The sequence below is a fragment of the Vidua macroura genome, chromosome 8, assembly GCF_024509145.1.
Source record: "Vidua macroura isolate BioBank_ID:100142 chromosome 8, ASM2450914v1, whole genome shotgun sequence".
Lineage (NCBI taxonomy): Eukaryota > Metazoa > Chordata > Aves > Passeriformes > Viduidae > Vidua > Vidua macroura.
This window is the reverse complement of record NC_071578.1, coordinates 34,852,575-34,880,520: the sequence shown is the minus strand read 5'-3', so window position 1 is coordinate 34,880,520 and position 27,946 is coordinate 34,852,575. Positions and strand designations below refer to the sequence as shown.

The 27,946-nt window shown below is 42.8% G+C and overlaps 2 protein-coding genes across 7 annotated transcripts; one reads left to right on the top strand and one right to left on the bottom strand.

Moving 5' to 3' along the window:
• Positions 1-6,173: 6,173 nt before the first annotated feature.
• Positions 6,174-9,681, bottom strand: LOC128810429 (sterile alpha motif domain-containing protein 1-like). Its single transcript, XM_053983234.1, has 5 exons — positions 9,639-9,681; positions 8,899-8,909; positions 7,641-8,307; positions 6,657-6,792; positions 6,174-6,320 (listed from the first exon to the last, which is right to left on the bottom strand). The coding sequence occupies exons 1-4, from the start codon at positions 9,679-9,681 to the stop codon at positions 6,752-6,754; spliced, it is 762 nt and encodes a 253-aa protein (XP_053839209.1). The 3' UTR covers positions 6,174-6,320; positions 6,657-6,751.
• Positions 7,495-27,557, top strand: LOC128811027 (core histone macro-H2A.2). Of its 6 annotated transcripts, none has more exons than XM_053984289.1 (10): positions 8,235-8,384; positions 8,538-8,636; positions 11,833-12,050; positions 18,615-18,721; positions 19,944-20,141; positions 21,400-21,510; positions 21,876-21,975; positions 22,898-22,987; positions 24,646-24,820; positions 26,849-27,557. In XM_053984289.1, exons 3-10 carry the CDS (start codon positions 11,879-11,881, stop codon positions 27,012-27,014), a joined length of 1,119 nt encoding a protein of 372 aa, XP_053840264.1. In that variant the 5' UTR covers positions 8,235-8,384; positions 8,538-8,636; positions 11,833-11,878; the 3' UTR covers positions 27,015-27,557. The 6 variants fall into 6 exon arrangements, with proteins under 6 accessions (XP_053840267.1, XP_053840264.1, XP_053840268.1 ...); XM_053984293.1 differs by adding an exon at positions 26,401-26,447 and having other exon boundaries at positions 8,235-8,636; positions 26,849-27,070; XM_053984292.1 differs by lacking the exons at positions 8,235-8,384; positions 8,538-8,636 and adding an exon at positions 7,495-7,553.
• The last annotated feature ends 389 nt before the right edge of the window (positions 27,558-27,946 follow it).

Genomic DNA, 27,946 nt, shown 5'->3' with positions numbered 1-27,946 from the left:
CTGTGGGGTTTCTCTTGATGCCCTTGGAGGTGGGCTGTCCCCCATCCTGGTGATTTAGCTCCTCCAAGAAGTCACATTGATTCCCCCTTGGCATTCGGAGTCCTCAGAGCAACAGGAAACATGGCCCTGATGGCCTCTCCCACACCTGCAATGCTTCTGTCATTGGCACTGCTCCTGTTTCTCATCTTTGTGTCACTTGGACACCAAATTCTTTGGTACTGGGACACTTTCTGTCCAAGATCTGTTCATCAGCCAACACCAGACAAATGCTAACAACCTGCAGGAGAACGATTTCTGGAAGCAACTCTGTGTCCTTTCATATCTGGTTTCCTTGTATTTTACAAGAGAGATTTTTCCCCCTTTGATGGCATAGGATGTAGAATATTTATTTTAGCTGTAGTAAAGTGATGAATTGTGAGTAGACTTGACAGGGCATTGTTTCTGTTTCTCTTACAGACACTGATTGAGATGTTTAAATCTGAATACGTTTTGTACACTTTTTTTTTTTCACACTGAGCTTTTCAACCTGTATATTGAATATCCAATGTTATTTGGCATTGATTCGTGTATGTGCTGTGTATACTTTTGTGCTACCAGTAATTTTTACTGTCATTGTGCTGTTTCTAAGACATTATTTCAACTCCTTTTGACATAGTGTAGCTACTTGGAATTATTTGGACTTCCACAAAATTCCATGCTTGATAATTGCTAGAATGAAGAGAACAAAGGGATGTTTTTTCCCACAAACTTTTCAATCTCAGTAGGAGCTTCTTCAGCCAAAAATGAGCATTTGACTTTTCTTTTTCACTTTTTTCTTGTTATTATGATAGTGCTGATTTGTTTGGTTTTTAGTCCTGGGAATTCTGAATTCCATGTTGACCATTCCTAGCAATATTTTACAAAAGCAGAGACAGCTGTGACATAAGGAGTTATACTGATCATAAAAGAATTGAAATATTGTAATTATTTGGTGTTTCTTCATAAATATTTTTCCACTATTAAGTTTTTAAGCAAATCTTTTTGCAGTGTGATAAGATTAAAAAGACACTAAAGGACTAAGCACTCAACATGTACAAGGAAAGAGATTCAGGTAAATTATTTCCATCTGTATGAGTGAAAAATAGCTTAGGAATTTTTGTCAGAACAAAAGCTGAATTTCAGTTACACATTTCCTGAATCCATTAATTAATCCAGTGATTTCAGTGAAAGTATCCCTGTCCTGGAAACCAGAGATACACTTAAAAAGAACCTCCTGAATCCACTCCTCAGTAGTAAATAAAGCTGAGTTTTGTGAAAGTAAAGTGTTGCTTAAATATAGCACCTTCAAAGCATTTCTGTCTTCTTATAAAAGACGGGAGTTTTATCTTTCATCACCAAGTACCCATTTATCAGATAATGAAGCCAGTGCCGATATTATCAGAGGTGCTGGTTTATATTGTGATAAAAACTGCTATTCAGAGCTGTATCTTACTGTTTTAAACACCTTACCTTAGTAAGGTATTAACATTAATCATCTACATTAGGAGAAAAAACATGTGAGATTTTAAGAGGAAGTTTGCTTGGGGAATAAGTTTTTTTGGATAACTAAAAGTGGGCTAAAAAAGCAGGCAGGAGGTTATGAAAAATATCTCTGGCTTGGGGGTGGTTGTAATGGTAAGCATGACATATTTAAAGTGTCATCCCATTGTTTTCCAAGAGGAGTCTTGATGAATTCCCTGTGCCTTGTGTTGAAGCTTTACTCCTTTGTGTCAATGTTTTAGTGAAGTTTCTATTTTAATTTATAAATGAAATACATACATAGATAGCTATTCCAGTACAGTCTGCATTTGTTCCCTATGATGTACATACTTCTCCTTTTATAAAAATGCCTGGTTACCTGCACATAGTTTGTGTCTTTTGTAAATGACACCACATGCAAAGCATAGCCCATAAATTCACTTACAGGTGAATTCACTTCCCCTTTGGGGGTGGGTTTTAGGTTCCTGTGCTGAGGCAACCACGCCATCTGCTGTTTGCCAGTCAGGCCCGGGAACTGTGGAACTGGTGGGAAACGTCAATGGATTTAGGAGAGGAACCTCAATAGATTTAGAAGAATAGAAACCTCAAAAAGACTGTTATCACTATAAAATTAGATGGCTGGAGAGAGGACAGAGTCCTACCTAGTGCCTGTGTAAGGGAAAGGCAACAACATCTGCTGAGCCCTAGCACTGGATACTGCAGTACCTGCAGTGGGAGAAAGACAGCCTGGAACCTCCCATGGCACAAACAGCAGCTTGCTCTTACAGCAGGAATGAATCAACCATCAGTCACAAACCCACACTAACTGTGGAACTGAGAGAGCAAGGGCAAAGAGGGGAGAGATAGGCTCTCTGTAGTTATGCCCATGCTAAAATTATTGTAATTATCAGCTTTGTGTGTTGTCTTTCCCTGAAACTGACACAACTGGAAGGTGTCCATCCATCTCTCCCTTCCCTCAGCTTAGGGTACAGCCATTTCCCTCCCCTCTCCTGTATGCCTGGGTGCATTTCTGTGTGAGCCCAAACACCAGTGCAGTGGAGGTTCCTTGCAATCAGTGTTGTGATGAAAAACCATTAGCTCTCAGTGGCCAGACAACAAAAGTGTGCTTCACTCCTGACTTCCTCTGGGTACAGACAGCGAGCTTGGAGTGAAGCAAAATCCTCAAGGAACTGGATGTTTAACAGTGACTGATGCATAGAGTTATATAGGAAAACAAACATGTTTTGGTGATCCAACTGGGAATGGAGTATGTGTTTGAAACTTTGGCTTTTATCATTTCTTAAGGCTTCAAGGTCACTCTTGTTAATAAAGTGATGGCTCCTGTATTGTTCTACCCTGGTAGAGCAGTGAAATCTTGCACTTGCTCAGTAAATAAATGTTCTGGAGGCTTGCTCTGTCCTGCCTCAGACAAACCAAAGGTTGAGACCTAAAGGTTGGCTTGTTTCAAAACATTTTCATTTATTTATAGGACACAGCTGAAATTTTTTTTTTCTTTTAGGGCTATGCAGTTAGCAGGAAAATTAGGTAATGAGGTAAATTGTTTTGTTTTAAATCAAACTCAGGAACAATTATGAAAGCAGACAAACAGGCAGTGCTGTGCTGTCCTTACCTGTGAAGCTGCTCTGAAAAAAACTTGGAGCTGAGCCAGGGAGACAATGTGCTTGTCTGTGTCACCAGAGGAGAAAGGAAGTGTGTGTCACTGCTCCATACTACACCAGAGGGTGTAACAGCAAAGGGACAGAAATCCTTACTAGCACAGGAATAATCAATCAGCTCTAAGATCCCTTTACAACACGGTGAGAAGTGGGAAGTGTGATCTATTCAGTGCAGATCTGGAGGGATAAGGAGTTGAGTGACTTGATGCTCAAACAATCCAATGACACATTGCTGCGTCTCTGCTCCTCTGACAAACAAATACAGTTCTGCAGATGCCAAACCCAAATCATCACATCAGGAGTCCCCAGACAACGAATGTGTCACTTTCTGCACCAAAAAGCTGTGTTATAATAAATGCACATGGTTGCAAGTAGTTTTCTTAAAGAAATTCACAGGGATAGAGGCTTTTCTGCCTTTTAGCTTGGCAGTGCCTGGTTATCACATTGATGTGTTGCCAAAAGCATCATTCACAAAACATCATTCACATATGGTTTTATCCATCCAGCTTTCCTCAAACTCAGAAACTGAAATAGGTATTTTAGTAGTTAATGTAAAAAACTGCAATCCTTGGGGAGGCACGGAGCACCAAGCCAAGAGCATCAGTCCTTTCTCAAGTCACCACTCAGTTTCCTTAGCTAGAAGTCCTTACCTGTCCTAATTATTTGAACAAGCCATTCTATACTTGTGATTCCCACAATTTTCCCTATCCCCTTCTGGCTATGATTTCTGAGTTGTGGAGAGGGAGCATACACTGTATTCCTCAGCTGAAAACAATGTTATTTTCTGGGGTTTGTTACCTTATTCTTTTTCTCTTCATTCTGAAAGACCTATTTGTAAATCTCCATTAGAAGAAAAAAATGTTGATTGTGATTAAACATTCAATTGGTATTTTTACTTATATGACTAAGTAATAATTAAGACAAAGATCTTTGCTGTCAGCATATCTGCATTTAAGGATAAGTAACAAGGATTAAAACCTCCTTTTAAAGGATGAAAAGACATATTTGATATTTTGTTAAGCTAATAAGCCACATTTAACTTTGAGAATCAGTTGCTGTCTGGGGAGGAAAGACCTTTCCCCTTGCTTACACACTATAGCTAACCTGTGACTCTAGCTAATCAGCCCACATTAAACAACATGTCAGAATCTGACACACACAAAGACTTCAAATTCTGAACTACATGGGATGTTCTAATTTAAGAAAGTACTACTAAAAGAGAGTTCTCCAGAAAGTTAGGATGTAGGTTTTCAGTCTTCTTTAGCCCATGGTACCCAATCTACTGACATAACAAGCACATAAGCAATATGAAAGGTGGAGGAAGGGTTTAAAAATGGCTAAAAATGGGAAAAATCATCATTACAGAAACATAGATTAGTTGCAGAACTCAGTTGTTACAGCTGTTCTCTATGACCATCGTATAGGAACAAATCACCTTTGATTGCATTTGGTTATCCTAATGTCAAGGCAATGCTTACACTGACTTGATCAAGTTCTCTGGATTATGTGCACACATAAAATGGAGCTTTTGGAGTACTTGGCATTCCTGTCCTGCCAGGGCGACCCTGAACGCCTGCCAGCCCGAGCGAGAGTGAAGCCCTGTCTCTGAATTCTGGAGCTATGAAATATTCATTGCAATATTTGAGATACAACAGCTTCGGCCCCAAAATGAGAGTGTCACAAACAGGCTGTTTCCCCCCTAGCTGGGGAGTCAGGCAGGCAGCAGGCTAGAAATGATCAGATAGATGTGTTGTGTATTTTGACAAAGTAACAGATTGTATTTGCGCTCGGAAGGCAACAGGCAGATGGTCTTTGCACGACCTAGAGAGGGCAGGCCCCACTCCTGCTGAGTGGGGAAAGCTCTGCTTGATACAAATGAGGGTTAGTAACATTTGAGCTTGGCACAAATGAGGGTTAGTAACAGCTCTTCCTTGAACAACTCCATCGAAATGGCTGGAACATACAGTACTGTGACCAGGAATCTCTTACCTGCTCTAAAAAGCAGCTGGTTCCAAGGGTTCTGCTGTTACTGCAGAACAATTCCCACCCAGTAACTGTTCCAGTGTTGCCTTGCTCTGATCTGCTCTAGTCAAAAATTCTTTACTGTGTCACCAAGTGACTCTGAATCTTCCAGAAATATTTGAAGCAACATACAATATCCACGTAATGCTTTTAATTTTTAGGTTAAGGATAGGCTGTATCCACTGGAGAAATAAAGAGTGGAATATGAGTTTATGATGAGACTATTAAAATTACAACAACATAAAAATAGGTATTAAAATTCAGACATTATGACAGACTTAAAAAGTGTTACACTGTGAAAATTCTCAATGTCCCCTCTCGCACTTCTCCAGCACTCCTGTTTCCTTCAGGAGAATGTTGTTTATAAACAGAAAAATGTTGTTATAAACAGAGGGAGTTCTCCTAATGTTGAAAGTTTGCCTCACACAAAGACTTTTTTTTTTTTCCCTTGAAAGACCTCCCACATGCTCGTGTTCTTATCACACAGCAACTATTTGATGTTAAACTCTGACAAACTGGGAATGTTTTCAAAAACTTGGGAGCTTATTTTGCCTCATCTCAAATTATTTTAAATTACAAAGCCGCGTACCGCATGCATGATTGTAAGGGTTTTTGGATGCAGTTATTTGTATCTGGAAATAGAAAAATGGAAATGCTTTTCTTCCTTTTCACATGGGTTTTACATTGTCATTAATTTTTATTATGCTTGGTGCTTGAAAATCTTCTTGAGCTTCCTCCTACCCTCCCAATATGGTTCAATACACTGACAAGCCTACAGATATCTTCTTCCTTTGATAAATTCCAACTCTCAGTGGGCAAGATAAAGGTAAGGCTTCCTTTTACATGTAAAATAAGTCATAGGTGAGTTTTTTCTCCTATGGTCTCAAGGCACCTTGACCTTGTGTTCAAAAAAATGAGGAAGAGAACAGACTCCAAAGAATTAATCCACGCCAATGCATTGAGGCTCTTACTCAATGCTTGAAAAGAGAAAAGGTATCTTTATTTCCATTTGAACGACAGTCAAAATACAGCTGTGTAAAGGGAACTGCTTTACCCAAGGTCACAGGAAAACACAGGTCCTGAACTCATTCTTCATGAGATGGTACGATCCACAATTAACAAAACCTGGGGAAATATTCCATTGCTTTTCTACCCACCAAATCCAATTCTATGCAGACATAAAATTGCTTACTTTGGCAGAGCCAAAAACCAAACTCAAGTGAATCTTTTATGATTTTTTACGGTGGCAAAGAGAATGCTGAATGCATGAATGGCTCTTTCTCTCTGTTGTTCCCAGACACCCTCCTAAAGTAACACTGCAAGCAAGCAGGAGTGGTCTGTGTTAATAATGTATCTCCTAGTGCACTACAGTAGCACCCTAATGTCTTTATAGCGAAATCAGTGCAACAAAGTATTCGTCTAGGAATAATGATATAAACGCAGTCTGATGTAAAAATGTACCTGAGAGGAGTTAAAGAGGTGTAGCCCTGTACTCTCCTGTTTGCACCAGGCTCTGCTCACGGATTTGGCGCTGCCAAGACTCAAAACACAATCGCTTATTGCGTCTCTTGGAGCTCGAGCTCTTGAATCCGTGTGACTGCAGGGAAGAAAAGAAAAACCCTCAGCTTCCATTCGGAAGGGAAGTTTGCAGCCCTCACGGACGAGTTGCAAAGCCTGTGAGCGCCCAGAACGCTCCAACGCAAGCCAACACAAAGAGCTGCCGGCACTCTTTGTTACGGCCGTTCCAAGCCGACTTGGGGATGCTGGAATATTTGGGTTGGAGGCACCATGGCGAGGCACGCAGGCCACCCTGCCAAAGGGATAGAGGGATGGGTGGCTCTCTCTAACAAAAACCAGGCTCTCCTTGAGCTTTAGCCCAATCTGGGGTTGCCTTGAAACCTCTCCATCTCCGAACTCCTCCACCCTGGCAAAGGATGGGAAGGCTTTCTGCCTTTATGCTCCTGGCTACCACAAGCCCACTGGGACTAGGGGTCAGGGGGGCCCTTTCTCTGCTGGGCGGGGAGGGGGCTCCTGCCCCCACTGCAGCCCTGGGGCCCGGGCGAGGAGGGCGGCAGCCGAGAGAGGGGGGTTGTAGCGGGCCCGGGCTGCAGTGACTCCTCCTAGAGGCGGTATGTGCGGAGCGGGAGGAAACCCCTGCCGCCCCCCTCACCAGCAGCCGCCATCGCCATTGAAACATACAATACGGGGAGAGCGGCTGAGGCGGAGCGAGGGCGGGGGGAGCCGACAAGGGAAAGGGGGAGGAAAGGGGAGGGGGGGCAAGGAGAGGAGGAAAAGAGGGGGAGGAAAAAGAGGAAGGGAAGACAAGAAGGAGGAGGCGGCGGCGGCGGGCGCCGGCAGGTGAGGGCAGCGGCGGCGCGGGGGTTCCGGGGGCCGCGGCGAGGCCCTGCTCCTCTCCTTCCCTCTCTCCTCGGCCGCACCACCCACCTCCTCCTCCTCTTCCTCCTCCTCCTCCTTCTCTTCCCGGCGTCGCTGCCGTTCTCCGGGAGGGCTCGGCCATGGCCGAGGCCGTGAGGGGAAAGGGCGTGAGGGGGGCGGGTGAGGGGCGGCCATAAAGGGGGGGGGGGCGCGAGGCGGTAGCGGCGGCGCGCGCGGGGCCGGCTCCGGGTAAGCTGTGTATGGGGGGGGGGAGGGGGCGGTTCTTCCTCGTTCGCTGCCTCCGCTCGGCCCCCGCAGCGCTTCCCGTTCCGGGGCCGTGCGGCCGCCGCCACAGCCGCCCCTTGGCGGGCAGCGGGCGAAGCCTCCGCTGCGGCGGCGCTCGCCGAGGGCGGCGTGAGGGGGGGGGGGGGGCGTGAGGGGGGGAGCGTTTGCGCGGGAAAGCCGGCGGCCACACCCCCGCGCGCACACACACTCCGCTGCGCCTGCGCGGGCCCTGCTGCTGCCCCCCGCCCCTCTCCCGTCGATCAGGCGGCTCGCAGCCAATCACCGCGCTCCGTGCCCAGCCCGGGCTGCCGCAGCGGCCAATCAGCGGGGGGAGGGGGCGGGGCGGCCGTGTCCCGGCAACGGCGAGGCGTGCGCGGGGCGGGGCGGCGGCGCTCGGCGGGCGGGCCCTGAGGGGGCTCGGGGCGGCTCCGGCCGCGGTGTCCCCCGAGCTCTGCGGGGTCCAAAGGCTCGCCGTGAGCCCGTACCGAGGCCCGTCCTCTCAGCCGCAGGGCTCGCCCGATGTTGTTTGTGAGTGGGAGCTGCCTCTGCAGGGACCCCGGGGTTTGGGGTGCCCTGGAAGCTTCTTTCACTGGGAACGCGCTCTGTGTGGGTGGTTCTGGAGTCCGGCAGGCACCACACCTGCCCCCTGAACAGCGCTGTGTTTGTGCTTTGGTGCCTTAGCGATTCGGTCAGACAACGAGCTCCTGCTTCAGGTCTTCTGCGTTGTTTTTCACAAATATTTCGTTTGTAAATGAATGTGCAGCCCAAGCTGGACCCAAGGTGTGTCTGTGGGTTCCTTGCCAACTCCTAAATGTTCTAATAGATCTTCCGCTGGCGATGAGGGAAGTGCAGCTGTGTGGATAGTCCCACACGTCCTTTATTTTAGCCTTTGACTGCCGAGTTGGAGTTCCGTCAGTGTTTGGAAGTCGAGGTGCTCCGAGGGCTGGAATCTCTCTGCTTAGGAGACAGGCTGGGAGAGGCGGGCACGTTCAGCCTGGCCGCGAAAAGGCTTTGGGGAGACCTTACTGCAGCCCTTCAGTACTCGAATGGGGCCTGTGAGAAAGAGGGAGAGGGACTTTTTACATGGGCAGATAGCAACAGGGCGAGGGGGAATGGTTTAAATCTAAAAAAGGAGAGATTTGTGTCAGATGTTATGAAGGAACTCTTCCCTTAATTCTTCCCTGTGAAGGTGGTGAGGTCCTGGCACAGGGTGCCCAGAGAAGCTGTGGCTGCCCCATCCCTGGAAGTGTCCAAGTCCAGGCTGGATGGGGCTTGGAGCAACCTGCTCCTGTGGAAGGTGGACTCTTAGGTATTTTTTTTTTTTCAGGAGGCAGAAGGGAAATATCACTGTTTGCAAGAAGGCAAAACTCAGCAGAGGAAAGCCTTGCTTGCAGTCATATTGTTGAGAGCTCCATGAGATGTTGTAGCTACTCAATCCCCCATAGCAACACGGGGATGTTGGAGTCATGGCAGAGTGGGAGTGTGCTGTGACCAATTAAGGGATAGGGAAAATAATTGCTTGAAATTGCCCAAGGCTGATGTCACGGCAGCCAGATACAGACACAGCCCTTGTAGCTCAGTGAGGATGGACTTAGCACGAGTGGCACGGGTTTATTTTTAAATGGAGGCTGCACTTCATGAAGAGAAAGGCAGAGATGATGAATCAGCTAGCAGGGAGGGAACGAGTGTGGGTAGACTTTTCAACTGATAAGCCCCTGAGGCTTGGCTGTGTCCTCAGAAGAGAGCAATTAGGACAGCAGTGCTCAACTTATAGCTCTTTACCTGTTGGTTGAAGTTCAGGTGAGTGTGGCAGGGCTGAGCCCATGTGCCTCTTCCTGCTAGGAAACCAGGTCCCTGTCTGTGGGATTTCTTTGTCCAGGTTCACAGGAGTTTCCCCCACATGTTTCTTTGTCTGGATCCTGTTGTGACTATGCCAGAGCTTGGCTTTCTACCAAAAATTACCTCCTGTAGGAGTCAAGACAAGAGCACACTGCTCATGCTGCTGTGTTTGTTGCTCCTCAGTGCACCCTGGTCCGTGTAAGTTGCAAAGCAGAGACAGTGTTGGCAGAGTTTAGAAATGTCTTGTATTTAGGCTCTCACAGAATTATGCAAATGTAACCTGCAGTGCATTTGGAAAGTATTTTGGGATTCCAAGAGTTGGCTTGGCAGCAGGGGAGTAAATAATGGCAGAGGGCTTCCTGTGAGAGAGAAGGGGAAAATAAAGGAGTAGGCAGGGGTGGAAAGTTCAGTGATGGCACCAGAAGGACGAGCCAAAAGTGAGTAATTAAACATACATTTATATAATGCAGCAGCATGGCCCAGAGCAGTGTGGTTAATTGTATACAAATATGTTTTGATTTTCTGTCATGGAGATCAAGTGTAACACTGGTATTTTCTGTGGATCTAATCCTTTGACGTTTGCCTTTTTCCACTGATTTTCACTCAACGGGGATTTGATGCTATAGGAACAAATATATGAGAGGTTAGCTTAATACAATTTTGATACATGGAGTGTACTCTTTCAGCATGGCTCTCTATAGTGCTGGACTGAACTCTTGGGTGATGCAACTGTCCTGCCAGCATTGCAGGAACCTGTTTGTACCCTACTGCATACGTTTATTAAGTTCCACTTCAAAAAGAGTTATTGTTGCTCTAAAGAGAAGGCTGTTCCAGAAACTGGCTTCTCTGATGGCTAGAAGCCTAATTCCTAGCCTAGGTTTATTATTTGGATGTCAGTTGTCACAATCTGAAAAGGACGTGTTTTAGGAGCTGTTATTATTACGAAATTGAAAGTTTATAAAGGGTTTCTCACAAACTGCAAGTTTCATTAAGGAAGGAACCTTGGAAAATCACCTTGTTCAGCCTCCAGTCCCAAGGCAGATCCAGTGCTGCTCGAGTGATTTCTGACATACATTCTCAAATTGTTCTGAAGTTGTCCTGATGGGAAGATTCTGCTGCCTCCCTGTCTGACCGAGTGCAGTTCTGCTCTCTCCCCTCTGCTATACAGCTTCTGTAAGAGTCACTGCTGTAGGGAACACTTTCTCTCTCCACCTTCACAGTATCCTCTTGCATCTCTAAAGACCACTATCATGCCTCCCCACTTCTTTTCACCTTCCCTTTGAGCTCTGTTACCACCACTCGTGGTTCCAGTTGGTGGCAGTTGGCGGGGAGTTCAGAGTGGGATGATGAGCGACGCCAATTTTGATGTGTCTGTGTCTGATAGGTTTACTGGCTTAATTTTTCCCAACTTTCCTTATCATGCCCACATAATACATTGCACGCAGAAAGAAAAAATTGTCTGGCTGATACACAAGGACATGCCAAGTTTTTACAGCTCCCTGCTGATTTCATACCTTTGATATCATAAATGAAAAGCTTATGATAAAATTTAGCAGTATCACCTAGATTCATGTTAATGCTTTTCAAAGCGTCTCCCTCATTGTGTTTCCTTGCTTCACTGGGGTGAGTGAGTGCTGGGAGTGAGGTAACTGTGCCTTCCTTGGCAGAAATACCATGTGTGGCAGACCTGCTCTTTGTTTGCTTCCGAGGAGTAACCAGGCTCATAATTAGGCCTCCAGGGCAGCTATCAAAACGGAGATAAGACCAATTTTTGTAAATAGAGTTAAAACTTTCCCAAACTTTATTTGACTGAGAGTGAGAACTGGAGGTGTAATTGTGACCACATGCGAGCTTTGGAGTGGAGTGGCAGATTCCAGGGTTTGTTGTCTGTTTATCGCTAATCTTGTGGTTGCCAGAAAAATAAGGAGAAAACAAGGTTTATTTTCTTGTCTCCTGCTATTTCTACACTGACAGTGCAGTTCAAAAGCAAAGTTATAGTAAATATTCCGGTTATCCAGCTTTTAATGAATAATGCCTGCACTTTAACAGGCACTGAGGGCAGGTTTGAATTTTTTCTTCTGGAGCAGCAGAAACACATGAAGCTGTTTCTCACCAATCCTGTTGGTTTTCCTTGCAGCCCTCGGATTTGGAGCAAGGCAAATTGAGAAGCACGAGGCTGCAAGATGTCGGGGCGGAGCGGGAAGAAGAAAATGTCCAAACTGTCCCGCTCGAGCAGGGCTGGGGTGATTTTCCCCGTGGGGAGGATGATGCGCTACCTGAAGAAAGGGACCTACAAGTACCGCATCGGGGTCGGAGCGCCCGTGTACATGGCAGCTGTCATAGAGTACCTCGCAGGTAAACCAAGAACCTGCTCCTGGGAGTGCTCCTCACACACAGAAGCCAGGCTTAGCCACGGGATGGGATGCGAACATGTGGAGCACTCCTGGAAATGAGGATTTGTTGAAACCTGCTGAAAATGCTGAGGAGGTTGATTTGTTTCCTGGAGAGGCTGAGGGTGGAAATTCTCTCCTTTAGAGGCACCATGCTTGGTCACTAGCTGGAAGTGTTATTTTTTTATTGCTTTGCAGAGTAAGGAGTCACATCTGTGTAGTTTTTGTCCCAGAGAAAATTGGTATTAATTAGGGTTTTTGATACACCTAAATGTGAATAATAGGAGAAGGAAAAAAAACCCAAACCCACCTTGTGCTGCTTCTGCGCTTTTTAAGTGAGAGAACTGTTTTGCTGGCTGCATTTCTCCTTGCAGGAGAGTATCTAAGTATTATGAAATATAAAAGTGGGTTGTTTTTTTTTTTTAATTTTGAAAAGCCTTTTGCTTTGCCTAAGTGTATAAAGAAAGTGTTCCAGGGTTTATTCTTCCTACATGCCCTGAGTTTTCTTTTTTTCTGCCTTTCTGAAATTGAACTTTGAGGAAAAGGCAGGTGTCCCATGGTGATACAATGTACTGTGATTCTGTACAGAAATATTTCAGAGTGTCCTTTGATCATATCTGCTGAGTTTCTTGTTTAATTATGGAAAATAGCACTTCAGCAAATTGTTAGAGTTCACGGTGCAGAGAGGATTCTGGTTCAGGGTACTCGGGGGTTACAGATCAAGACTGAGGTGCATTAGAGAACCTGTGAGGAGTCACAACCTGGATGGAATTAGCTGAGTGAGTTGTGTTTCAGGAGTGTAGTTTATTGCCAAGGTGGCATGAAGAAGCTTGCATGGAGCCTGGTTGTCCATGCAACAGATTTTATGTAAACACTGCTGTCTTTTTTACACATGAAGCTTGTTGTCACTACCAGACAATAAAAGCACTGTTTTCTTTCAAAGGTGTGGAGAAAATCTGAGATCTCACTAATAAATTTCATTAATTTCACAATTTCACTATTAAAATTAAATTTATCATGAAGCCTAATAGTACATTATAAAAATATCCATGTTTGTGGCAGTACATTCCAGGATGAGAATCAATTTTATTTTTTTTTCCCCTGTGGCTACTTCTGGAGCTGGAGTGACAAAGTATTGCTGGTGTTGAAGAAATCACAATAACTTTTATAACATAATGTGATGCACTGTGACTCTGCTGACTTCCTGTCTGGAGAGAAATACTTATTTTCTTGTCCTACTCCACAGGGAGATATTTCTTGGATAAACATTTGGAGATGCTTGTTCTGAGCTGTGGCGATTTTTACAAGGTGCAGTAATAAATTGTCAGCAGCACATCTGGTATGTGCAACATTTCAGTGGTGCAGACTGACTTGTGGTCAGCACTGTTTGCCTATTACCTGAACTAGAACAATGCATGTCTTGGCTCTGCTCCTGGATAGTAAGTGCAGTTTAATTTAAATCATTAATCTGATATGAGCAGATTCTGTGTGGGCCTACACTTTCCTTTAGAAAAAAAAGAATGTGTAGTCAAGCAGGCAAGAAGATTGCTAGAGGTGTAGGCTGGGAGCCCACATAAATTGTAAGGGAATGCTATTTTCAGCTGCTTGGTTCAGCAGAGAGCTCCTGTATATATTGTGATGGAATGGAGTAATGTTTCTGAGCAAACTTCTATTGCTGGTGGATTGTGTGCTTTCCAAACCAAAGTTCCTGTGCTCCATCCAGGGTTTGGTTTGGAAATATTACAGAGGTGGAGAGTTCAGTTAGAAAGAAAAAAAGCATTGCAGCATCTAGCCCTGCTGATCTAGTTATTCCTAATATTACAGGTGAATAAAGTCTTTGGTTTTGGGAAGCCTGTAGAAACAAAATAGGTTTTTCCAAGGATGTTGTCAAAGGGGGTAGTATATGTCAAACAGCTAAATTTTCTTAACATTATCTGATCTTTCTATTACAAATGGCATTCTTCTGGATTTGCAGCTGTGAAATGGTGGTTCCTCAGGATGAAAGGGTGCACACAGGGGAACTGCTTCAGGCTAAATCTGGGAGGGTGGCAGGAAGGGACTGTCATTTTTTAGCTGTTTCACAGAAGCAGGTTGAACGTATTTTTTTGTTATGTTAAAAGATTCAGGAAAACTTCTCCTCTAAACCCCTGAGTGCTTCTCTGTGTTTGAGCAGAGATTTGATGCTTTACAAAAGGGGAAGGGTGGTCTCTGCCACCTCAGAGAAATCTGTTCTCTTTGGCCAGCTTCTAACTTTGAAAAAACACAGGTTGCTCATGCTCAGCAGAGACTTCTTTAACTTTAACATCTAAAATCTCTGAAGACTTGGTCCTCACTGAACACGTTCCAGCCTCTCTCAGCTCCCAAATCATAACATTGTTGGGAGGCAGTGGTTATGGAAGAAGAATATTGATGTTAGAGACAGGAGCAGGGGTAGGTCTGGCTACTGGGGAGAGCTGGACTGATGACCAGTAGGCAAATAAATGGGGAGGAGTGTCCAGACATCCTACTAGGAACCTGGAGAGCAAGTTGAAAAGATAGGAAATAGGCCAAGGATTGGATGGAGGGGTGCTGGTCAGAAAGAACCTGGGCAGGAATATTGAGCCTGAGTAGACAGGAAAGATAGTGACTGTTCAGGAAAGGTGCTGAGATAGAAGTCTTGGTGTGGATTGCCAGGGAAAGGAGATTGGAGCTGTGGGGAAGCAAGTCATGGCTGGGATAGGGGCAAGGTGGATGAGGCTGGAAGGGTCAAACAGAACCAGAACCACCTGAGTGCCTGCATTCCTCCAGGGCTGGCATGGACCAGCAGATCTCTGTGAGTGACCAGTCCTGTGTGGTCTGCTGTTGGTCTGCATTTGTGCTGCCCCAGAGCACTGAGCCTCGTGGCTGGTATCATCCAGAGGGTGCATATTCATCTGGAGCATCCTTACTCCCAGTTTATGAAATTGAGACTGCTGTTTGGCTTTGGTATGTGTTCTGTGTCACAGAGATACAAGACCCCTGGTTTTTTCCTTTGTAAGCAAGATTGATCATGGCAGCACCTCACAGCCATTATCACCCCCAAATGTGCACTTTGCCTTATCAACCCCATCATTAAAATGCCAGCAATCACCACAGTGTAGAGGTGGTGGAATCTCGGGAAGAGGTACTTTTACCTCAACTGATCAGCTCATGTGAAGATCTCCTCACTGTTCTAAACCTTTCTTTTTAATCTCTCTATGCTGTTTTACATTTTAGGCTTGAAAAATCATATTGTAAAACTGCAGCTTAATTCCTATCCAGAAGGTTGTGTTTGCTGAGAGTTCCACTGGCTTCAGAGTTAAAATTCTCTGAAAAATTGGCCTGAGTCCCATCTGATTGGTGGATTTTGCAACAGACTCATGCTCTGAGTGTGCACAGAGCTGACTACAGGCACAACCACCTAAATCAAACATCAACTGTATATGTCCCACAGGGCATCTTCCCAAAAAGTAGGCAGAGAATACAAAAGCTCCTTGATGAGGAAGCACAAGTCATGTCAGGGTGTGCTGGTCAGAGGAACTTGTGGAAGATCTCAATGGAAAGCCATCCTCTCTAAATTAGGGTAGAACACACCCCCAGCAATGGCTTCCTCCTTCACAGGAGCCACCTGGAATACTCTTCTGCCTGTTGTGCTCATCTGCCATGCAGAGACAAATCCAGCAGACAGCTTTCCACCTGTAAATGGAGGACAAGGACTCCATCATCAATAGATTTTTGCAGAGTGAAGGTATTACTGGTAGATTTTTACGTGGTAGTGTAACAGGAGCTGACACAATTTCTCCTGGAGGGGAGGTGGAAAACAAGACAACCTGGATGAAATCTTTCCAATTTGCTATCAGTAATTCTCATAGATCTTTCTTAGCAGTCCACTTTCCTACAAGCTCAGCTGAACAAAAACCTTTGGCATGGCTAGGATGCTTTAGTTCCCAGACATTTCAAATTTGCTGATCCACCAGCTAAAGAAACCTCTTTTTCCCTGTATGTCACAGGATGACAAGATGTAATCCCATTCAGGTCATAGCTTGGCTGCAGCTTGTCTCTGCTGGAAGAGAGTTATGTGCTTCTGAAGATGTCTGGATTTGAAATTAAACATCTGATGTGGAGGAATCTTTGTGGATTTTGACTCTTGCAGGAAGCAATATTATTTGAGATTTCAATGCAATTCTTAATGCCTGTGCTTAGAGCACAAAGTAAAACCAACTCGTGGCTGAGAATATCAAGATGCCCAGTTCCAAGAGAGCTTGTTATGGTATAGGACCTGTATTCTATTTTCCTATATTTTATATTCCTATTATAGTCTATAATTCCTATTTATATAGGTATTATAGGACCTATATTCTCAGACTTAGGTAAATTCAGCAGTTAAGAAGTTTCTACTTGAAATGTAAAGCAGTTTCTTTAGGGAACTGTTATTGTTAGCAGAGCATGTGATAACTGAAGCCTCCAATTTTGATATTGTATTTTGTAAATGCCATTTTATATTCTTAAGATTATGAGCCCCTGCCTCAACCATTAGAAAAAATATGTGTAGAAACCTTCACTAGAAGGAGGTAAGACAATCATTTACCTATGCAAATGTTTGGCATCCTTTGGTAAGTCATGTACATATTCCACAATCTGCCATACATCACCTGTGCCTCGGATTCCCTTCTTCCCAGTGTCCTGTGATGGATGGCTGGCATTTGAGTGTTCTGCCTTTTTTGCTCTTAACATTAGGCAGAGGACTAAGAGTGCACCATCAGGATGCTGCTGGCCAAAGGACCCAAACCTGGGGCAGTGGGGTGAGCACACAGGTAGCAGGATGTGCCTGTTGTTGGCACACCTGAAAGAACTTCAGTTCCCACCCAGGTAAGTATGTGCTGGTTTTGGATATTTTTTTTTCCCCCAATGCAATTTTCCTCTGCTGTCAGCATACATCTGCAAAACCCACTGGAGGAGCCTGGGTCTCTTTTCTTGCTCTCTGCTGGTCTGCACAATGGATGGGATCTGTTCCTGCTGTCTGCTGCTGTGCTAGCTCTGCTGGCAGAGGTCTGGGAGAGGGTCTGACACTTCCAGCCCCATGGGGGTGAATATAGCTGGATAATGCGAGATCTCTTTTCCGTTTCCTCCTTTAAAACCCAGGACAGACTAGGAAATGCTAGAGCTGAGAGGTTCCTGCCCTAACTTTTACAATTCACTGTGAATATGCATATAAATTTTTAAAAAAGGCTTTTACATTTCCAACATTCAGTTAAATATGCGTGCTGCATAGCAGTGAAAACTGGAAGACAAGTTTGTACTTTTGTTATTCTGAGTGGAATTGAAAGCTTGTATTTTTCCCATGAGCTAGAGCTATGCCCCATGTTGAAATAATTTGGATTTTAGCCAAACATTATGTACGTTTCCACTAGATTTTTCATGGAAGTCCTTCTTTTATAATAGTTATAGTTCTTTATGTAGTTTGTAAAAAGGAGTAGGATGTCATTAAGACATCAATAAGTTACCAACAGGACACTGATTGGCTGTAATTCTCATATTCCTGTTACTGACAAACACAAACCCAGAAGACAGGGACACTGTATACTTTTATAATGAAAAAAGTGTGGATATGGTTTTTAGGAGTAATTGGAGGCAAAAAATTCCTTCTCAGTGTTTCAGTAGAGTTCTTATATGAGAAATAGCTTCTGAGTAGAGGCCAAACTATGTAAGCTAATGAATTATACTTATTGCTACAGTCCAAATAAACTTAGTGTCTGTATTTCTGCAATAATTAGGAACAGCTCAGTGACTTTGGTTACAGTAGAAATGTTACTGTTTCTCTAACTGGTAGTTATTCAAACTACCTTTGAAGTGACCTCCTGTTCCCAGAGATGTAGGAGGACCCTTCTATCAATATTTCATGCATTGAAGCTCTCACGTTGTCTCTGCTTGCATCTGGATCAAGCTTTTCATATCTTGTTCTGAAATGAAGCTTCTCACAGATTTTCAGTGCCCTTTAATGCAGAATTCCAGCAGTGCCTGGCTAGTGTGTTTGCTTTACAAGTATTTCTTCAAATGCACCTCAGTCTTCATCTTCCCTGGTCCTGAGAATCCTTGCTGTTTGCCAGAGCTGTCTGTTCCAGGTTGAGGGTTTCACTGCATGCTTGACTGTTCTGTTTTCACAGGGCTGCTGATAAATGTTGGACTACTGATGTACATTTTTAGGTTTTTTGTTTTGTTTTGGTTTTTTTTTTTTTGTTTTTTTTTTTTTCCTTTTTGAAAGAGAATTCTGACTTGAGACTCTTAAAAGAAATTATGTGAACCAAGCTTAGCATATTTTCTCCTTTAGGGAATTAGGAAGGACAAATGAATTTATCTAAATTTAGAGATATATTGAGTGGGGTTTGGTTTCTGCCTTTGTCTAGTGAGAACCCTTTAAATCTGGAAACATCCCTGAAAAGGTAAATGGATATTAAGAAGCAGTGTAAAATGTGTATGCAGCATGTACCTAAGCTGCATTTTTGTTACTGGTTTTTATCTCTATGTGTTACAGCTGAAATCCTGGAGTTGGCAGGAAACGCAGCACGGGACAACAAGAAAGGAAGGATTGCCCCCAGACACATCCTCCTGGCAGTTGCAAATGATGAGGAACTGAATCAGGTGCCTGTTTACATTTTGGTGCAGGAGTTGTGTGCTGTGGCTTGAGTGAAGCTACTACCAGGGAAGGTTAGAAACAGATTAGTCTGAGTCATGAAGGACATTGCAGTTATTGGAGGAGAAGACTTAAAGAAGATCTTAAAAAAACAAACAAAAATTAAAGTTATTACATAACTCATATTAAATCTTATGGACATAAACTTTAGTTCTTCTTAGCCTATGAGTCCTGTTGAAACAAGTAGTCTTGATGCTTCACTTTTTCCTCAGGGACATTCAACACTTAAAGAAAATGTGCAAGACTTTTTCCCAAAAGCTGTAGAAATGTGTGTTTTCTGTTATACTGGCTGTGAGGCCCATATTGGGTAGGGATCTGGCTCACTCTCTGCTATTGCTGCCTCTCTGTCTGTTTGGCCAAACTGTGGTTTTCAGCACGCTGACTCCTGGGATCACTTGTGGGATCACTTCTGCTAAACTTGTTGAGTGAGGACAGAGATCACAGCATGGGCTGTAGATTGTACTCTTCAGGGCTGCTGAAAAGGTTCAGTCAGCATCAGGCTATCTCCTCTGTATGAAGATGGATGATGTCATTCACACTTTGAATACTCTTGCACTTAATATGACTGCTTTAAATAATGAAAATGTGGTGCCCATGAAGTCATGTGGCTCTGTTTCCAGTCAAGTGGAGTAAAAATTCAAAACAGGCTAGAAGAGAAAGTATGCTAACACTACCAGCCCTTTCCCAGCTCTGTGTTTCTGGTCAGTGACCTGTGAACTGGGATCTAGATCCAGTGTTGTCTCTTAGGAATTAGACAGACTTTGTCCTCTACATGGTATCACAGCCCATTCCTGTTGTTAGCCTCTTGCAAAGCAGGTCCTTGGAGCTTTTCCTTGCTTTCACTGCATCTGTTTTCCTGCCAAAGAGATCTGCATCCAGTCCTCCTCTGAACAGGGCTGTGGTGCAGTCCTTTTTTTAAGTAGCCCACAGACACTCTTCTTCTTTTACCCTTATTCACTGCTTGTGAGTCACCAAGGACAGGTTTGCACTAAGACAGGCACTGGAAGGGGGAGGAATGATTGTACAGCAACAGAATTCTCCAGGATGTGCTGCTGACTTTGCTGCCACCTGCCAAGTTCCCTCTTATTGTGGATTTTCTCCCTAATTGTTTTTGGTGGTGCAGACTAAGAGGATCTGTAATATGCTTCCATGCACTGCTTCTCCTTGCAGTTGCTCAAAGGTGTGACTATTGCAAGTGGAGGTGTCCTGCCCAGAATTCAGCCTGAGCTTCTAGCCAAGAAACGGGGTGCCAAAGGCAAATCTGAGACCATCCTTTCCCCTGCTCCTGAGAAGAAGGGGAGGAAATCCATGGTGAACAAAAAGACTGGGAAGAAGGCAAAGTCTACTAAGGCCCGGACATCCAAAAAAGTAAGCACGGGGCAGGTACAGATTCTGTCACCCTCTGCAATATTTTCTTGATAATTGTGTAGAATCTCTTACCTCCACACTAACACTGTGGCAGTGAACCCTTTTAAAATAAAGGAAGCTGTGTTCTAAAACATTTTCTACCACAGAGATGTCATGCCTTCAGCCTTGTACAGTTACTGGGTTGCTGTTAAAGATTTATTACTGTCCAGAGAATTTGTCCCAACATGGAAAGTCAAATGTCATTGTGACAAGCTCTTTGTTTCATGTGTTCCTAGCTGTGCTGTTGTAAGTGATTTTTAAAAGAAGAATAAATCAATCAGAACTTGAGCACTGCACTTTCCCTTAGGGTTGCCCATCTTCTATCACTATCCAAAATGGATTAATTTGGTAAAGCAGTAACCCAGATCAGTGCTCTTGGTTTGTCATTTCAGAGCATGCACCTTGAAACACTGCTGAGCTTTTCATTGGGTAGGGTTAAATGATACCAAGCTTTGACTTAAACTTTTAAAACTTGGATTAAGCATATTTTACAGTTTTAATACAGTTCCATAGCTGATAATATGCAGAAATGGCCTTTAAAAAGAAAACAGAGTTGCTTAATGGGATGTTTAATTGGATGCCTCTGTGCATTGATCTCAGCTACCACCTTACTTTGATTTGTGCACATGCAGAGTTTGGACTTGTTAGGAGGTGGTAGCTCCTTGACATACCTTAAAGCAAATATTGAGAGATGTGAGGAGATGCTTTTTTAGCCCTCTAGGACTGGTAGGTTTGGTGCTCCTGAAAGTAAGTTATAAGAAGGCTTTATCACTTAATAACTGAGACTTAAACATTTGTTTTTCAGACCAGAAAGTTGTTTTTTCTTCAAATTGGAGCATTTGACTGGGTTACTAAGTGACTAAGTTTGATTTAATATGAGGTTCTGCTCCGTTAGCAACAAAAATAAACTAACACATGCCCACCCATATAAATACAACCTTAATTGTCAGTAAATCTACAGATGGGTGTGGGTGCCCTGCCTCTGAATGTGACTACAAAAGTATGTAATGCCTCAGATGAACCACTGACTTAGCATTATATAAACAGTGCAGACCTCTGTTGTTACATAATCTTAAGGGATTACAAGGCTATGAGTGCTGTATTGATCTGAGAAGATAAGATTTGTAGAAAGTTAAATCTCTCCATTATTGAATAATGCTAGATGGTGATTATTTTGTTTCCTTTGAGAAGTCTTGCTTTTTTTTCTCCTATCAAATAGACCAAACAAAAGGACAATGAAAAAGAAGGAGCTTCAAATTCAACAACTGAAGATGGACCTGGGGATGGTTTCACTATCTTGTCCTCCAAGAGCCTTGTGCCAGGACAAAAGGTAATAATGAACAATAACAGACTGGGGCTTAGCATGAAGGGAAGAATGCTTTTCTCTTAAACCAAAGCATTGCCAAAATCAGCCTTTTTTTTCTTTAAATTATGATGTCAGAACATTTGTTTTCTAGCAACAGCTTTCCTCTGGAACAAGCTCCCAAGTTGTGGGCATATCACCAAATAATCTGAGTGGTGTGCAAATTAATTAATTAAAAGCTAAAAGTCAGAATCACACATACTGAACAGAATAAAATAGCTGGTCTCTGAAAGACTGAATCCTTCTTTCACTTCAGCTTTTTGGTATGAAAATGATTTTGCACTTGGATTACTATTTATTTGTTGCCCCCCCTCATTATTATTATTTTTCAGCTTTCTCTGACACAGAGTGACATCAGCCATATTGGCTCCATGAAAGTGGAAGGCATTGTTCACCCTACAACTGCTGAAATAGACCTCAAGGAGGAAATAGGTGAGGCTCTGTACATGCAAAAAAAAATCACCTAGAGCTGGAACAGTAGCTGGTTTACTGTCTGCCTGATGACACCCCACCCTCTTTCATCTGAATGTAACCCAGGCCATAAAATATCACTTACTGCTTCTGAAAATCAGGCTGGATCTGACTAGGTATAACAGGCTAATCACTAATTTGTTAGCTTTTAATGTCAAGCAAAACACAGGTAGTTCATTGAAGCACATGAGCAGCAAAGGTGTAAATAATTATTATTGAGGTGTTTATTGCCTTATTTTTACATTTGCATCTGAAAATTGCATTGCAAAATTATATGTTATTAACACTTCTAACTATGACTTTCATTGAAGGATGTTATGTAATTTAGAAATACTCATGTACAAGGCCTTGTACTGCTCATGCCAAAATAAGGAAATACTGTTATTGCAAATATGGGAATTTAAGCAGGAGGGAGGTAAAGAGCTATTCAGCCAGTCACACAGGGGACACAGAATCTAGCAGCAAGCTTTTGGATCATTTGTTTTTTTAGTCATCAAGACGTTCTGGCAGGGTCTGACCCATCAAGACTGGCGTCCCAGCTGTGTTTGTTTCAGGAAGTAGTAGGGTTTGTATGTTGGGTTCATTTTGGAGGCTGAAAGCCTGAATCCTGAAAATCCCACTCCACACTATTTTAGCCATGAGTCAGAGTAAATAGCATTCTTACGGATATTTATATTAATTTCCAGTAACAGCATACAGGGCTCTTCAAAACCATAAGAAGTAAACTTTATCTGTGTCTAGGCAGAGTGGTAAACATAAAAGTCAGCTGCTGCTGATGGAGGGAGACAGGATAGTGTGTGTGCAACGTTCTTTTAAATAATGTAGACTTGTTTTTCCAAGCTGATACTCTGAAGCCAAGGCCTTTTGCTCTGTGTCCTTGCAGGCAAGGCACTGGAGAAGGCTGGAGGCAAAGAGTTCTTGGAAACAGTGAAAGAGCTTCGCAAATCTCAAGGACCTTTGGAAGTTGCTGAAGGTAAGAAGGATACTCTGCTCTCTTTTGGACATGGCTCATTTTATATGTTCTTTTCTCTGGACATTCTGATCTGCTCCTGTTGTTATGTGATGCAAATGTTTCCTCAAAGCTGTTGCTGATATGGGCAGCCTACTGAGAGGGAAAAAAAAGGAAGAATAGGATATCTGTGTGCTGTGCACATTCTGTCTTTAGACTGACCAGTTTGTCTTAGGCAATTTCTGAGTATGGGAGTCCAAAAGTTAAGGAAATCTTGTGCCACCTTTCCTGCCTGTTTGTACTGCAGCTTTAGTGGGAATCAGAAACAGCTCTCAGCCTAACATATGAGGCATAGGAAAAAATAGTGATACTTCATAAATTATTCTCCTTTGTGCATATTTGATGAACATACATGACCCACATAATTACCTTACTTTGAGCACAAATGAAGATGTGATACAATCTGCAGAACTGGCACTCTTTTTGGAAGAGCAACTGCTCAGGCACTGCAGCTACTTTATTAGAGGAGCTCCCTTCAAGGGTTAACACATTTGTAGCAGGGAATAGTTTGGGACCCGAGATTGTGCTTCCTTTGTGGACAGATTAAACCAATTGAAGGTGTCTGAAAGACAGATGGAGAAAAGTTACAATATGCCTTATTTGGCTTAGTATCTCATACCAAAAAAAAAAAAAAAAATCTTTAAATAGTCTAGTTTGGGAAAATTCCTAATTGAGTAGCCTAGTTTTATCATCTGAAATGATAGAGAATTTTTTATACTAGATAATTTGCTTCACTTTCATATCAAATCAAATTTATATGCTGTAAAAACAAAGTAAGCTACTTTTCTCTGTCAACATCACTACCTAACTAAGAGATAGACTCCTTTTATACTATTAAGACAGGTGGTTAAAATTTAAGTAGCACAGAATTCCTCTGTGCCTGCAACAGAATTCCTCTGTGATGGAGAACAAGTGAATACATCCAGGATTTTTATCCTTGGGCTAATTCCATCCTGCACAGCTGATTTCAGAATGTTTAACCTGAGATTACCAAGACACCCAGACTTTCAACTGTGCTGATGGTGACAATTGCAACAAAAGCAAACTGATGCCATGCTGTAAGCTCTGCAGGTCCCAGAGAAATATTACACTTTCTGAAAAATTAATCTGAGACAACTGGTGGGGACTTTCAAACAAACAACTTTGATTTTCATGTCCTTGTTTGAAATTACCCAGCTGTGAAGTGGATCTACATATTACTCCCCAACTCTCTGGAGCTGTAAAGATGATGATGATGATGCAGGATATTTGTGCAAAGCACTCAGTGACAGCTCTGCAGAAATGTCTGTGGGGATTACTGATACTGTGTTTAGGGTGAGGTTTTTGTACTTTGCATAAAACAAACCCAGAGGCCGTGCTGAATGGGAGAGCTAAAATCCATTATTGAGTAGCTGTGTGATAACCAAATGAGCCCTGGGTTCTTTGGTCTCCAAAGAAACAACATTTGATCACAAAAGGAATTATGAGACACATTATTATTGCAAGTGAGCCATTGTGGTGTATTTTAATCCCAAATGTATTTCTTTGGAGAGGTGAGGTAATTAAGAAGGTACTTTGGGTTGAGAGGTCATTGCAGGGCGGTTTCTGTTCCAAACTAAATGTTATATTTTCATTTGTGTTAGCTGCACTCACTCAGTCTAGCGGCCTAGCAGCAAAGTTTGTCATCCACTGTCACATCCCACAGTGGGGCTCAGACAAGTGTGAAGAGCAGCTCGAGGAGACTGTCAAGAACTGCTTAACAGCTGCAGAAGACAAGAAGTTGAAGTCTGTGGCTTTCCCCCCGTTTCCCAGCGGCAGGTAGGACTCCCTGTGTCAGGTAGCAGAGGTGGAATTGGCTGTCAGAGCTGCTGCTGCTGTGCCAGAGAGGTGCCCTGTGCTCTGTGACCCTGCCTCTGCTGCTGCCATCTGACACAGAGCTGCTCCAGAGGAATCCAGCCTGAAGTGCAGCGTTTGCATGAAACTGCCAGAGAGCCTTTGTAAAGAGAAATTAGCCAACCCACAGGAGAGCTGAGTGGGCTTGCTGTGTTTTCTATTGCTAGGCAGTCATTTTCATTCCTCTGCGCCACCTCGGGTTTTGTGTCCCTTCATTCTGCTGTGGGGAGTCTTATTAAACCTGCATTTGCACTAATAAGATTATAGCAGCATAATACTGAAGGCAGGTAACAGTGGTGCCACCTGAGCTACGTGGACGTGGGGTGTTCACTTAAGCCCTCCTGAAAAGACTTGTCACAAATAAACCTTTCAGAAGAAAAACAAATGTAGATCTGCTTTCAAAAGGGAAAACTATTAAGCCAAGTGTGAAGCAACACATTTCTTTCTTAATAACTAGCAAGTAGAATGTGTTTGACTTAGAAACCTGAAGTATTTTTCTTTTTTTTCTTTCAAATTTCTTTCAAAATCAACAGTTTGGTCTCTGATGACAAGAGATCTTACTGCTAAGTGCAGTAGGTGTTATTTTGTGTTAGAGTTCATGTGCTTATATTTATTTTGAAATCTATCCACTGATTTTGGTAGTAGTGCCCAAAGAGTAGAGTACATAGTACAGTCCTGTTGTGTTGGCCTGACAGTGAATAAAATGAAAGTAAAACTGCATTTGATCAGTGAAATCACCACACATCACTGCATACACAGTAGGCGAAAATACCATTTTTACACAGTTACTCTTCAAAGCAAAAAAATATTTTTATAGATCAGGACAAAAGATTAAATAGAGGGGCAGTGGAATTTTTAGTCATTTTTAAAATATACAGATATTTTTGTTTATGGTTTTCAGTGAAAGCAAAGTGTGATACATTGTTTTAACAGTCTTTAGTGAAAAAATTATCTACAGCTTTTGATACCAATAGAAATAGCTTCTAGACTTCATGTCTCCTAAGAGCTTAGAATCAGAATAATCCATTATTGGACCATTAGTCTTACTGCAGATCCTTCTGCTGCTTTGTTCCATTTCACTCTTCTTCTCTTACAATTATTCCTCCTAACAGAAATGGAGAGTCTTACCAAGTGCTGCTGGTTTACACTTCATTTATCAAGGGACCTCAAAATTTCCTGAAAAAAATGCAGTTTTTCAAATAGAACTTCCTGGTTTTGCTGTCATTTTACTCTACCTACATGTCTGCACCTGAAATTATGGTTTTGTGGGTAGATAAAGAATTATACTATATCTGTTATGTGAATTTTAACTTTGCTCTGTCCCATCTTAGGGACTATTCACAGTAACTGATGTAACATTGGGATACTTCAGTTGTGCCAGATCTTTTTGATGGTTTTCAAAATAAATATGATTGTAGGTTAGAGAATATTACCATCAAGAGGAGTGAATGAATGCATCTCGACCTTAATATGGCTTGGAGTTGTAATTTCAATTATTTTCACAGGAATCCCAAGCAAAGTATTTTAATGACAGAGCGAGGAAGTCAGCTAAGTAGGTGATGTTTTGGGTTTGGGTTTTTTTTCAGTTCTCAGCTAAAAAAAAAAAAATTCATCCTTTGAAATTTTTAGCGTGCCCAGCATGGCATGGAAAAATTTAATTCTAAGGGCAACCTTAAAAAAATTTAAAATAAATATAAATAAAAAATAAAAACAAATAAAAAAATTGTAAACAAAAAAATTTGGTCCTAAGAAGTAGAAGCAGATGAAAACTGAAGCTGTGCCAGCAAGGAAACTTAATTCAGCAGCAGGTGAATATTGCTATCAAATCCTTGGCCTTTGCCAAAATGCAAGTGGCACTATCTTAGCAGCCTGTGGCTGGAACAGCCCTGGCTGGTTTCTCTCAGCATCCCTGCCCAACACTCACCTGCTCTCTTCTCTTCCCTGCCCACACAGAAACTGCTTCCCCAAACAGACGGCAGCCCAGGTGACCCTCAGAGCTATTTCCACCCATTTTGATGGCACCAGCTCTTCCTCCTTGAAGAACATTTACTTTCTGCTCTTCGACAGTGAAAGCATTGGCATCTACGTGCAAGAAATGGCCAAGCTAGACACGAAGTAGCAACGGCAGCCAAACGAAACTTTATTTTTCAACAAACTTGAGTAGCATTAAAAGCATTAGAGGTGGGTTTTATTTTTTCAATGTGACGATGAGGGGGAGTGGTAGTAGTGTGATGTGTTGTGACTTGATGGAGAGCTGTGATTAGAGATGAGAGGGGTTTAGTCTGATTTCTTCATGCCATTTTTATCACCTTAAGCAGTTGAGTTATCATCTGGCTTCAGGAGTTTAGTGTCCTTTGTTACTTTAGTTTAGAAGTTTTTAAAGAGCAACCTCATTTTAGATTTGTAGTGATGATTTCTTCACACACACACACACACGCCACTTTCAAGAAAGCTCTTAAAAATGTTCTGCTCCTTTTTCCCCTCCCTTGAGGGTAGATGGTAAACTTCTGCCTTCAGCCCACAGAGAGGTGAAAAGGGTTTTAGAAGTGATGCATGAGGAGCTTCTGTTTTGCTTTTAGCTCACAATAACCTCTGTAATTACTGAGACTATTTCATGGTGATTTTGTTTGTTTTATAAGAAAAAAAGAAAAAGATGTGTCAAGTGTGGTTATTATTATAAACCCTAATTTTGCTCTGGGGATTTCTCACCCTAAAAAGAAAAACAAAAAAAAGGAAAAGAGAAGGAAAAAAAAAGCAGCAGCAGCATCTGTAATTCAGTACTTGCCCTATCACAACCAACAGCTTTTCTGGCTGAAGTTTGGTGCTATAAGTGATGTAATTAAAGCAGCTGAGGAGATTTTTACACAAAGCTGAATTATATTCTGTTGAAATCCAGGCTTACCATATCCCCTTCCAGGTTTTAGACAGGCATTACCCTGGCAGCACTGTGAGCCATTCTCCCTGCAAGCTGCAGAGCAGACGCCAGATCTGTAGAAAGCAGGTCCTTCTTAGAAGAGCAAGAATAGAGAAAGCCAGGTGAAAAAACCTAAA

Bases quoted from the DNA above. Each gene is read 5' to 3' on its own strand.
- LOC128810429 (XM_053983234.1), bottom strand. From the start codon at position 9,681: ATGGGCTCAGCCCTGCCACACTCACCTGAACTTCAACCAACAG. The intron at 6,793-7,640 runs GTGGGTGGTGCG...TCTTCCCTGCAG, and splicing joins AGGAGGAAGAGGAGGAGGAG to TCACACGGATTCAAGAGCTC.
- LOC128811027 (XM_053984292.1), top strand. From the start codon at position 11,879: ATGTCGGGGCGGAGCGGGAAGAAGAAAATGTCCAAACTGTCCCGCTCG. The intron at 22,988-24,645 runs GTAAGAAGGATA...CATTTGTGTTAG, and splicing joins ACCTTTGGAAGTTGCTGAAG to CTGCACTCACTCAGTCTAGC. The intron at 24,821-26,848 runs GTAGGACTCCCT...CTGCCCACACAG, and splicing joins CCCCCGTTTCCCAGCGGCAG to AAACTGCTTCCCCAAACAGA.